Source organism: Nuphar pumila, chromosome 11 (assembly GCF_984573655.1).
Source record: "Nuphar pumila chromosome 11, dmNupPumi1.hap1.1, whole genome shotgun sequence".
NCBI lineage: Eukaryota > Viridiplantae > Streptophyta > Magnoliopsida > Nymphaeales > Nymphaeaceae > Nuphar > Nuphar pumila.
The window spans coordinates 4,126,539-4,140,165 of record NC_143259.1 but is presented as its reverse complement, the minus strand read 5'-3'; the positions used below and the strand labels follow the sequence as shown (position 1 = coordinate 4,140,165).

Below are 13,627 nucleotides of genomic sequence, written 5' to 3'. Positions count from 1 at the left end.
ACAAAAAAAGATGAAGGCAAGAACAATGATCTCAAAGAAACTCTTGGACAAATATCTATGACTCTCCAACAAATTCTAAAAGTTTCTTCCTCCACATCGGGTGCGGCTATTGCTTCGACATCAACACCCGGTACGTATTCTTGGATCCTTGACTCCGGAGCCTCTTTTCATATGACCCCCCATGAAAATGCACTTATTGATGTTTACACCAATTCAAAGGACTCTTGTGTCTCTACGGCTGATGGAACCCTTTTAAAAATTTCAAGTATTGGCTTTTTTAAAGATTCCCAAAGTTTTTGTGTTCCAAAAGTAAGAGTTGTTCCCAAACTAAATCTAAACCTTTTTTCGGTGACCTCTATTATATGGACCATCTCGATCTCCCTTCAAATCATTTTTGTTCTTATGTCCAAGAAAAAAACATGGAAACTTGGCATAAAAGACTTGGTCATCCAAGTTATTCCAAAATGTATCTCTTTCCTTTTGGAAACAAATTTTGTAAGGAAAAAGAAATTAATTGCAAAGATTGCATTTTTGGAAAAATGAAGTCTATTCTATTTCCAGCTAGAACTTTTCTTTCATCAAGACCTTTTGAATTCGTGCATTCGGATGTTTGGGGGCCTTCTCCGGTTATGTCTAAAGGGGGTTATTCGTATTATGTTACTTTTATTGATGATTTTACTCGGTATGTTTGGATTTACTTTCTTAGTCATAAATCGGAAGTATTCACTTTCTTTAAAGATTTCCATAAAAAGATTCAAAATAAATTCCAAAATGATATATCTATTTTAAGATCCGATTCCGGTGGCGAATACTTATCTCATGAATTTCAAAACTATCTAACCCAAAATGGAATTTCCCATCAAAAGTTATGTCCTAGGACTCCTCAACAAAATGGCCTAACGGAAATGAAACATAGGCACATTATAGAAACCGCTAGAACATTATTTGTTTCTAGGAATATTCCAAAGAAGTTTTGGGCCGAAGCCGTTCTAACTTCCACTTATCTAATCAATAAAATGCTTTCTTCTAAATTAAAAAATGCTTCTTCCTATGAAAAGCTCTTTAAAATTTCACCCGATTTCAATCGTCTTCGTATTTTTGGTTGCAAATGTTTTGTCCTATTACATAAAAGGGATAAGTTGTCTCCAAAAGCAATTGAATGTGTTTTTTTAGGATATGGTGAAAATAAAAAAGGGTATAGATGTTATGATTTTAAGAATGATAAACTATATGTTTCAAAAGATGTAACATTTCTAGAAGAAGAGAACAATTTTGATAAAATAGAGGAAACAAATGAAATTGATTACATATTCTTACATGATCTTATTGATGACATACAAGAAGATTTTCTTGAAAACATAGAAGATACACGTGAGGTGTCCCATCTTGATATAACACCCTCAAATGATAGTGATACAAATATAAATGTTTACTCAAGAAGAAATCAAGAAAATCCTATTAGTGCCCTCGAAAAATACTCTCAAATTTCTGAATCTTCTGAGGAACCACAAGTTAGACATTCTTCTAGAATATCAATACCCCCAAATAGGTTTGTATCCTATGATTCCTTAACCCCCAACTATCGGGCATGTTTAATAACCCTCACTATAATCAAGCTAAATCTATACCACATTGGGTTGAAGCAATGAAGTTGAACTAAATGCATTAAAAAAGGCTAATACTTGAGAAATAGTTAATCTACCCTCACACAAAAAAACTATTGGGTGTCGATGGGTCTTCAAAGTTAAAACTAAAAGCGATGGCTCTTTGGAACGATATAAAGCTAGATTAGTCGCTAAGGGATACTCCCAAGAATATGACATTGATTATGAAGAAACATTCGCTCCCGTAGCTCGAATGACCAGTGTCAGGACCCTAATAGTTGTCGCATCAACAAAAAAATGACCTATCTATCAACTTGACGTAAAAAATGCTTTTTTAAATGGAAGTTTAAGTGAAGAAGTTTACGTGGATCCGTCACTCGGAATTAATATTAAGCAAGGTCAAACACTTTGGCTTTTGAAGGCATTGTATGGCCTTAAACAAGTTCCTAAGGCTTGGTATGATCGTTTCAGTGATATCATGATAAAATTAGGATTTCACTCTTGTTATACTGACACTGCTCTTTTTGTCAAAAATGCAGGTACTAGTATTGTAATATTGTTGCTTTATGTTGATGATATGATTATCACTGGGAATGATCAAAATAGTATTATTGATGTTAAAAATATGTTAAAAAATAATTTTGATATGTCTGATTTAGGTTTTCTTAGATATTTTTTCGGAATTGAAGTTGCATATTCTTCTCGAGAATATATTTTGTCACAGATGAAGCTTGCTGCAGATATCTGCTCTAAGTCTGGGATTTCTGATGACAAGAAAGTAGAGACTCCCGAGGTTATTAATGCCAAATTACGGTTGGAGGATGGGGTTCTTCTGGAAGACCCCACACCCTACAGACAACTCATTGGGTCTCTCACCTATTTAACCATCACCAGACCAGATATCGCCCATGCGGTTCATTCAGTTAGCCAATTTCAGCATGCTCCTACCACTGTGCATATGAGTGATGTTCTCCGAATCATTCGCTACATTCAGAATACCATCAATAAAGGGTTATTTCTATCCTCCTCTTCTTCCTTGAATATTCTTGCTTATACTGATGCAGATTGGAGAGGTAATCCTAATGATCGAGTCTCAACTACCGGTTTTTGTGTCTTTTTAGGAGACTCTTTGATTGCCTAGTGATGCAAGAAGAAACACAGTTTCACTATCATCCACTGAAGCTGAGTATCGGGCTATGACAACCACGACAATGGAACTTGTATGGCTTCACAGTCTGCTTAAAGACATGGGGGTTGATATTACCGAAGCCTCAAAATTATGCTGCGACAACAAGAGTGTCATCTATATTGCGAGCAATCATACCTTCCATGAGCGTACAAAACATATCGAAATGGACTGTCACTATGTTCGTGATGAATTCTTACGAGGAACCATTGCTCTACCGTATGTCACTTCAGGATATCAGTTGGCGGACTTCTTCACTAAAGTTCTTCCGGCTCCTCGCTTCATATTTCTTCTTGGCAAACTTTCCGTCATTTCCCCGTAAAGTTTGAGGGAGGGTGTTAAAATGTACCTCTTATAATATATATATATATATATATTACATCAATACCCGATAGGGGTATTTTTGTAATTTCACATAGTTGTTTTAGAAAACAACTATTTTTCAGTTTTGATAAAATGTAAATTTCTTTTTTATTTTTGTTTTTTTTTTTGTATTTTTTGAGGCTCAAAAGGGGCTCCAACCATAGAGTCGTTGGAGCCCCCAACGGTCACAAATGTGACCGTTGGGGGCTCCCAACGACTCTGTGGGAGCCCCCTTTTGGGCTCTCCTTTTGAGGCCCTTGGCCTTCCTTTCTCTCCTCTCCCTCTTGTATAAATAGGGGTGAACCCCTTGTATATTTTTTCATGCTTGAGAGATCTCTCTCTTCTCAATAAGAGGCTTTTTATATTGTTGCCTTCTTAAAGGTTTGTGCTTGTATTGTCCCTTAGTGGACTTGTGATATTGTCTCTTTTATTCATTGTTGTAAGTGCTTATAAGCACTTTTTATATTTCCGCAATATCTCATTACACCTTTATCCTATGATTTACATTTCCATCAATTTCTCTATACTTTTGAATGATAGATCCCAAATATTTGAAACAGTCATCCACCGGTAATAATAAATGTTTAAAGAATATTTGATCACAGAGGAAAAAACAGTGAGCAAAAACCAGTTACAAGACAAATCAAACATAACTTATATGTCTAAAAACATTCAATAATTCTGGATGTTACACATAAAAATAAACATAGTTCATAAGCATGATCCAATCAAAACCACCTGATTATGAAAGAGTGTAGATATGCAAGTGCTCGATCCAAAATAACAAACATGACAACATAAAATTGCAAATAAAGTGTCATCACTTTGTTCAGTGTTATAATAAGTTTTTGTGAGCATAGACTATAACCAATAAAAAAAGGGAAAAATCTGAATATATTGATCAGTTTCACTAATCAAAATGACTGATAATACAATTGCAGGTATTCTCACCCTTTCTTTTATGTCTGGTTCAACCTCATAAATGATCAGTACTTGGCACCCTCAATTTGGCTTTAGCTTAGCAGTTGTGGCTGACTATGAACAGAGGAAGTTAGTGAACATGCCTGCTCAAACAGAAATATGCACTCGTGAGTATTTTTGGGAAAGAGAATCCGTAAAGACACATGGATTTTCAGGTTTTGTTGGTGCTGCCATTGAAAACTAGGACAGGTGATACAGAAGAAAAGAAGTCTCCGAAAGAAGATATTTTGAAAATATCATGCTCTTTTTGGGATTTTATCAGTTTTTGAAAATCTCATTGAAAATTTGCAACATTTTAAAAAGTGGCCGATATTTGTGACCATGGTCTAGAATTCATTTGAAAAATGGAATTTGGAGAAACTCATAAGCTTGTTTTGTTCTCTTCTCATCCTACCCATATTGAGCCTACATGTGAACAATCTTATCTTATTGCACTCATCCACCGTTAGCAGTGTAGTGTAACTGAAGCAACTATGAAGGTATTTCTGGAAACAAGTTGTCCTGCTGAGTGACATGAAAATCTCTCTCTCTCTCTCTCTCTCTGAAGCAACTATGAAGGTATTTCTGAAAACAAGTTGTCCTGCCGAGTGACACTCCTCCCTCCCTCCATCCCTCCTGGCAGAGGCTGCAACCTCCTTAAACTGGTTGCAGCTTTTGCTTGGTTTATTATGGATAAGTCAACTCGCTACTGGCATTGGTATGCATGAAGAGCAGCCACCTTCATGTTAGGGATTTTGTAGCTATGACAGGAACCAGTTGAAATCAAGTGCATTAAACTGGTTACATCTTTTGCTTGGTTTATTATGGATGAGACAACTTGCTACTGGCATTGGTATGCATGAAGAGCAGCCACCTTCTTGTTAAGGATTTTGTAGCTATGACAGGAACCAGTCAGAATCAAGTGTACTGATCCTTTGTCAGTCAGTAGATGCTTAAAACTGCTTATTTCTTGTATTCTATATTTTTGAAAAAGTTTAAGAAATGACAATAAGAATTGCCAACTCATGATCTATCTCTGTGTTTCTAATTATTTTGACAATTAAAAGGTTTTTTTTTCAAAGTCATGCAACTCATTTATCCTCCATCCCAGCAAGTGTTAAAAAAAAAATTATATATATTCAGTTTTGTAATAGCTAATGCTTATTAGGGGCATTTCTGTCTTTGTACATGTGTAATAAATAACTGTTTTATAAAACAGTTATTTATCTTTATTTTATTTTTATACTTGTTTTGTAATAAATAAGGCCATTGAGGGCTCTATGGTCATAAGACCATAGAGATGTTGGGGGCTCCCAACGTCTCTATGCGGGATAAGAATTGCCAACTCATGATCTATCTCTGTGTTTCTAATTATTTTGACAATTAAAAGGGTTTTTTTTCAAAGTCATGCAACTCATTTATCCTCCATCCCAGCAAGTGTTAATATATATATATATATATATTCAGTTTTGTAATAGCTAATGCCCATTAGGGGCATTTCTGTCTTTGTACATGTGTAATAAACAACTGTTTTATAAAACAGTTATTTATCTTTATTTTATTTTTATACTTGTTTTGTAATAAATAAGGCCATTGAGGGCTCTATGGTCATAAGACCATAGAGATGTTGGGGGCTCCCAACGTCTCTATGCGGGAGCCCCTAATGGCCCCTCACTCTCTCCTTTTTTTGTTGTATAAATAGGGGTGCCCTCCCCTATTCCTTTATGCTTTTTACTAAAGCATTTTCTCAATAAATTGAATACATTTTTTATCCTCTTGTGTTGCCCTTTGTTGGCTATTGTATTGTCCCTTTAGTCGACTTGTGCTTATGCACATTGTGATTGTGATCTTGTAAGCCCTTAGTGGCATTGGTTTTATATTTTTCTGCTATTTCATTGTATGGTATCAGAGCCATAGTGCTCTTGGTCTTGTGGGAAGCATCATCAAGTGTTTGTGGTGCTCGTGGTGATTGAAGTGAAAATGTTCTTCTACATTCTTTGTTCTTTTTCTCCCTCTCTCTCTTCTATCACTCAAGATGGAGCATGAACAAAAGATCGATTTATCATTCAAGCTAAATGACTCCAACTACATAGTGTGGGCATCCACAGTGGAAAATAACCTCAAAAGCAAAAAACTTTGGGGATATGTGATGGGCACCATTTCGGAGCCGCAACTCAAGCTCACCAAAATAGGAGATTAAGAGAAAGCCTTGAAAGGTGATGCACGTATGAAAGTTATTCAAGATCACCAAACTAAGATAAAGGATTGAGAAAGTAATCATGTTAAGATTCTTGCATGGTTTATGAACAATGTTGAGCTCAAGATATGTGCCAACATTGCATTTCGTAAAGTCAATAAGGCTTGGTTCTTTATAAAGGGTATGTATACCCAAAAAGACCTTGCAAGACAAATTTTTTTGTAAGAAAAAATGCGAACTATCAAAAAAGGTGAAATGAGTGTTTGTGATTATTTTAGTTCTCTAGGTCCACTATGGGATGAATTGACTCTTCTTGAACCCAAATGGGTTGCTAGCGAAGACGTGGAGCTAAGAAGAGAACAAATGAAAGAAAAATATTTTTTTTCAATTTTTACATGGGCTTAGGCTCGAATTTGAGCAAGTTAGATCCTTCCTTCTTCATAGATCTAAACCTCTTCCCTTGGGAGATGCGGTTGCAGAGGTTTGCCAAGAGGAAACTCGTCTTGGTATGATTAAAGGGGGAGATGAAGTGTTAGCGGTCTCTAAACCCGAAAACCATGTGAGATCTTATAAGCCTTCACACTTTGGGAGGCAAAATAGCTATAATAGTGGATATAGAAAAGCTATTTGCCACCATTGCCATGAATCGAGATACATAAGGCCGAATTGTCTCAAGCTCAATGAGACCTCCAAAAACAATGTCGCTTCTGTTGTGGAGACCATACCAAAGAGAGAAGAATTCATTAGAAAATGAGGAGGCACTTTTTCACTTACTCAACTATCGGAGGCACTCCAACAACTACTCAAATCTCCATCAGCTTCGAGGGTCGCGATAGCATCTTCCTCTCTTCCTGGTATGTGTTCTTGGATCCTTGACTCAGGAGCTTCTTTTTATATGACTCGATATGAAAATTATCTATCTGATGTATGCACTAACTCAAAAAAATTCTCTGTCTCCATCGTCGATGGAACATTCTTGCAAATTTAAAGTATTGGAACTTTAAATTCCTCTCAAAATTTTTGTTTCAAAAATTAGAGTTCCAAAATTAATTTTTTTTTTGTTTCTCAAATAGTCGATCATGAATGCGAAATCTCCTTCTCATCTAAGGGTTGCTTCGTGCAGGATCTTCGGTTCGATAAGCGGATTGGGCAAGGCCACAGGAGAGGAGATCTCTACTTCATGGACTCTTTGAATCTTTTCTCAAAATCATTTTGTAATTATATCCAAGATAAAGACATTGAGAATTGACACAAAAGACTTGGACATCCAAGCTATTCAAAGATGTATCTTTTTCCTTTTGGGGCAAATCTTTGTAATGAAAAAGATTTAATTTGCAAGGATTGTATTTTTGAAAAAATGAAAGATATTCTATTTCCAAATAGAACATTTGTCTCTAAAAGTCCTTTTGAATTAGTGCATTTTGATGTTTGGGGGCCTTCCTCGGTCATATCAAAAGGTAGATGTTCATATTATGTTATATTTATTGATAATTTCATTAGATATGTATGCATTTACTTTCTTAATCTCAAATCGGATGTATTTTCTTATTTTAAAGAATTTCATATAATTAATAAAAATCAATTTCAAAGCAATATTTTCATCTTTAGATCTGAATCGAGTGGTGAATACTTATCAAATGAATTTCAAAATTATTTAAAACAAAACGGGATTTGTCATAAAAAAATTTGTTGAAGAACTCCTCAACAAAACAGACTAGTCGAAAGAAAACATAGACATATTATGGAAATCGCTAGGACTTTACTTATCTCTAAAAATGTTTCAAAGTGTTTTTCGGCCGAGGCCATTCTAACATCAACTTATTTGATAAATAGAATGTCATCATCATCTCTTCAACATGTTTCTCCATATGAAAAACTATTTGAAAGAACTCCTGATTATAAACGTTTGAGAATCTTTGGTTGCAAATGTTTTGTCATTTTGCATAAGAGATAAATTATCTCCAAAAGCCATTGAATGTGCCTTTATGGGTTATGGAGAAAATAAAAAAGGCTTTAGATGTTTTGACTTCAAGAATAACAAACTTTATGTTTCTAAGGATGTGACTTTTTTAGAGAATGAAAATGGACTTGAAACAACTAAGGAAAAAGAGAAAGTAGATTATAACTTCTTATTTGATTTCTTACCACAAGAAGAATTAACTTCTTGTGATGTTTCTTTGAATGAAAATTCCTTGAGTGATAATAGTGATAATGATGGGCATTCTAATGTTGAAAATGCCAAATCAAGTAATGATAATATTATTAATAAACTAATACAAGTGTATGCCCGTTGTGAGCAAAGAAACCCTTCAAGTGCCTTAGAAAAATATACGCATGATTCCTCTATGGAGGAAACCCCCACTTAGAAGATCCAATCGTGTCTCTATTCTTCCTAGACTTCTATTAGGTTTGTATCATATGATACTTTGACACCAAATTATAGACCTTGTTTGATAGCCTTACATTCCTACTTTGAACCATCACACTATAATGAAGCTAAAAATCTTTCACAATGGGTTGAAGCAATAAATGTAGAATTAGATGCTCTAAAAAAGAAAATAACTTTGTTACCCTTAGGAAAGAAAGTTATAGGATGTAGATGGGTTTTTAAGGTTAAAACCAAGAGTGATGGGATCCTAGAAAGATATAAAGCTAGGTTAGTCACCAAAGGATATTCCTAGAAATATGAAATTGATTATGAGGAAACCTTTGCACCAGTGTTAGGACCCTCATAGCAGTTACATCCATTAAAAAATGACTCATATATCAACTTGATGTTAAAAATGTTTTTCTTAATAGAGAATTAAATGAGGAGGTCTATATGGATCCTCCGTCAGGATTTAATATTGAAAATGAAACAATTCTTAGACTTAAGAAAGCCTTGTATGATAGATTTAGCAGTGTTATGTCTTCTTTGGGTTTTCACTTTTGCTATATTGACACTGCTCTTTTTTTTAACAGTACAGGTTCTAAAGTGGTCATACTTCTATTTTATGTAGATGGCATGATAATCACTGAAAGTGACAAGCAGGGAGTTATTGATATTAAAAATGTTTTGAAAGAAAATTTTGACATGTCTGACTTGGGTTTTTTGAGATATTTCCTAAGCATTGAAGTTGCTTTACTCTCTCAAAGAATACATTTTGTGTCAAATGAAGTTTGTTGTTGATATTTGTGTTGAGTCTGGCATATCGGATGATAAGAAAGTAGAAACCCCTGAAGCGATCAATACTAAGTTAAGACTTGAAGATGGGGCTTTCCTTAAAGATCCTACACTTTATTGTTAATTAATCAGGTCACTCATTTACTTGTCAATCACCAGGCCTAGATCATGCAATTCATGTTGTTAGTCAGTTGCACATGAGTGTTGTGTTAAGAATTATCAGATATATTAAAAACACCATAACAAAGGGAGTTTTTTTTTTCATCTTCTTCCCTAGAGTTGCTTGCTTATATTGATGCTACTGGGGAGAAAATCCCAATGATAAAATCTTAACTATAGGTTTTTGTGTTTTTTTAAAAGATTTTCTAATATCGTGGAGGTGTAAGAAGCAACAAAATGTATCATTATCTTCAACCGAAACGGACTATCTACAACCACAATGGAGCTTGTGTAGCTAAAAAGTCTTCTCAAAGATATGGGTGTCATCATCTCAAAATCCTTGAAGATGTGTTGTGATAATAGGAGTGCAATCTACATTACAAGTAACCACACCTTCCATGAGCGAACAAAGCACAGAGATGGATTGTCATTATGCACATGATGAGTACCTGAGAAGAACTATTATGTTGTCATATGTCATATCCGAGTGTCAACTCGCCGATTTATTCACCAAAGCTCTTCCTGCACTTTGATTTTTTTTATCCTTAGCAAACTTTTGGTCACTTAACCGTATGTTTGAGGGGGGTGTTAAAATATATATGTGTGTGTGTGAGCGTGTATATATATATATATTCAGTTTTGTAATAGTTAATGCCCATTAGGGGCATTTCTATCTTTTTACATGTGTAATAAATAACTGTTTTATAAGACAGTTATTTATCTTTATTTTATTTTTATACTTGTTTTGTAATAAATAAGGCCATTGAGGGCTCTATGGTCATAAAACCATAGAGATGTTTGGGGCTCCCAACGTCTCTACGTGGGAGCCCCCAATGGCCCCTCACTCTCTCTTTTTTTTTTGCTGTATAAATAGGGGTGTTTCCCCCTTATTCTTTTATGCTTTTTACTAAGGCATTTGCTCAATAAATTGAATACATTTTTTATCCTCTTGTGTTGCTCTTTGTTGGCTATTGTATTGTCCCTTTAGTGGACTTGTGCTTGTACACATTGTGATTGTGATCTTGTAAGCCCTTAGTGGCATTGGTTACATATTTTTCCGCTATTTCATTACACCAAGATGTCTTGAAGTATATCCACTAATTGATCCACTTCTAATGCAATCCAACATTCATCACTCCACTGGATTTTCTTTGTAGTTAAAATTTTTTGAAGTTGTTGGTTTAGGCTGAGGAGGAACAACTGATCCGTTTCTCTGATGAAGGCATTATAACTTTTTGTCACAACTGTTTGTTGGTTGCAGAACGGAGAAGGAACTTCATCGGCGCCAAGACATGCTCACAAATCTCAGATCAAAATCCAAACAAATGGCATCTACATTAAACATGTCCAGCTTTGCCAACAGGTTAGCATCACTGATGGATACTTTTCTGTTTGCGTACTTTAAATGCTTTATGTGTTCCTCTTGTACATGGGCATGTGTCTCCCTTCGTGTATATGTAATCCTCATAATATTATTCTTTATCAAAAAAAATTCTTATGATTTACAGTCGTAGTTCTATTCTATTCTGATACTTTGAGTCAACTAGGTTAATCTAAGCCAGTGAAAATGGTCTCATGGTAAGCTTATACTTAGCATTTTTGAAAGGTGATGATTTCTTTATATCTTTGCCTGGAGTACTGCTTATGGCAGTAATTTGTTAATGTGTTATTTGCACAAGTTGATGATGGATTGTTTACAACCTCAGGGACAACTTGTTGGGGCCGGAAAGTAAATCTACCTCTGAGATCAATAGAACTGCTGGCTTGGATAACTATGGTCTTGTTGGTCTGCAGCGGCAGATTATGAGAGGCATGTTATGTTTGCCCTGCTTTTGTTTTTCTGTCGCGGGGCTAATGGTTTTCTACTAGTCTGCACTTGATTAACTCTTGATTTACATCTATTGTAGATCAAGATGAGGGTCTGGAGAAGCTGGAAGAGACAGTGCTAAGCACGAAACATATCGCATTGGCTGTCAATGAGGAGCTGGATTTGCACACACGGCTCATTGTATATTTCTTCAATTTTCTGAGTTCTGTATCTTCTAATTTGGATGATCTACTAGATTCGTAAAATCATATTCACTTCTCTTGCAGGATAACTTGGATCAGGATGTTGAATCAACCGACTCCCGTCTTCAGGTCATACTTTATTTAGTTTTATACTCTTTTTTTTCTCAAGTGTCCATATATCATAGTTACAGAATGGTATTTGAACTCTTACATGATCAACTTGTATTTTTTATTTTATGTCTTGGGTTTGGCCAAATTCTGTTGGTAGTTGAGACCAGTTCTGTCGAGCCAAATCATATGGTGCCAACGGAGTTCTAGCAGCTAGGTTGCTAAGAGATGCAGTCCCATTTGTCCAGCTTGTATGCTTTGACCTTGTCTTTCTAATGGAGTTAAAGGTGGTAGAATTCAGTTACAAGTTGATTCCGTGTCTGTCAAGTTGATATACATTCGATGTGTGAGTTGTGCGTAACCAACTGGGTACAGCACCTCCAGTAGTGGAAGCCACGTATCTTTGTTTGTGTGTGTGTGTGTGTGTAGCCCCTTGTTGAGTCTATGTTTTGTTTTGGTTTGTTATGTTTTTTTTTTCATGCAGCGTGTACACAAAAGATTGATGATCCTCAACAAGCGCACAAAAGGAGGATGCTCGTGTATGTGCCTCTTGTTATCTGTGGTTGTCATTGTCATTCTTGCAGTTGTTGTATGGCTCCTAATAAAGTATCTCTGATGGCAAGATGAAACTGGTTAGCTGATTCTTTGATAGATTGTTTTTAGTTTGTATTTCCGTGCATTTTTTTATATTTGGTGCTACAACATTCGCGCTTGCAACATCCATCAATGATGTGCCCTCCTTGTCTGTGATCGCTACGGGGTTACATATCCTGCTGTGAATCTGAAGAAATGAGGCGGTGTTGATGACTCTTCACAATTGTTATATGCTTTCTAATGGCACTACAAGGTCAAGGCTGAAACAAGGTTAAATAAAATTCCTGTTTTCCTCATGCATTAGTAACAGTAAAGTAATGTATAAAAGATAATATGAGTGAAAGGTATGTCTATTAGAAAAAGTGGCTTTGATCAAAGTATCTTGAGGATCTCTGTCTGAAAAAAAAAAAGATATTGGGAGGCTTTTGGAGTTCTGAGATGTACTTTGGAGGGTTTTTCATTTGCAAATCTCTCATTTGAAATGGCCTATTTGTAGCTAACCTTAGATCCCTACTTCTTTCCAAGGCCTAACTCCCTCAAAAGCCACGAAGTGCCTTCTCCCAAACAGCCTCGCAAAAGCTGGAAGGTAACCATGGTTATGTGTCCCTTTACCAACTTGGCACCATTGTTTCAAGAGCGGTCACTTCATGCAAAATACCCAAGGTTAGAACTGTATCCAGTCAACCCCTTCCCTTCACCCTGAAATGTGTGACCAAAATAGTTATGGCCCATGATCGTTAGGGGTGCATAAATCCAGTTTCCTGCCCTAGGTTCGCCAGGTTCAAGTCTCATCCTAGAGCCATTATCCCAGCTTGCTTTGCTAGAAAAAAATGAAAAAGAAAAGGAAAAAGAAACATGTAAATGGGCTGAACCTAGCGGACCCTTGATTAATTGCATGACTGAGAAAAGCCTTGATTGGGTCCCGCCCCAAACTTGGCTTTAACTTAGTGTGTGATAAGCCTCTTGGATCCAGTGGTGATTCCGGCTTCAGCTTTTTTGCAGGTTCAGAATCAGTTCACCTCCACTTCCATCTAAGATGAGCATATACGAATACTTTTTGGTTATGGCTGAGTTCCTTGTTCAATTGAACCAACAAATTTCCATCCAATGTCTATATTTCCGTAATTATTTCTTCGGTGCGTGTGATTTGTTTGGAGATTGTCATATATTATATCTCCCATAAGTAATCATAGTTAATTGTAGGTTATGTCTTCATATTTTTATGGAGAGTTCAGGAAGCTATGTGGATTATACATACAGAGGATAAGCTATTTCATTCTCTT

General features: G+C 35.8%; 1 protein-coding gene across 2 annotated transcripts in view; it reads left to right on the top strand.

Annotated features, from left to right (window-relative positions):
• The window catches only part of LOC149821684 (syntaxin-52-like), a 30,255-nt gene extending 17,688 nt beyond the window's left edge, over positions 1-12,567 (top strand). For both annotated transcript variants that reach the window (XM_089981094.1, XM_089981093.1), the window contains 5 exons: positions 10,894-10,995; positions 11,339-11,442; positions 11,540-11,640; positions 11,727-11,771; positions 12,235-12,567. In XM_089981094.1, the coding sequence (XP_089837220.1) occupies positions 10,894-10,995; positions 11,339-11,442; positions 11,540-11,640; positions 11,727-11,771; positions 12,235-12,366 (484 nt within the window). In that variant the 3' untranslated portion in view covers positions 12,367-12,567. The remainder of the gene's footprint in view (positions 1-10,893; positions 10,996-11,338; positions 11,443-11,539; positions 11,641-11,726; positions 11,772-12,234) is intronic.
• Positions 12,568-13,627: the final 1,060 nt, after the last annotated feature.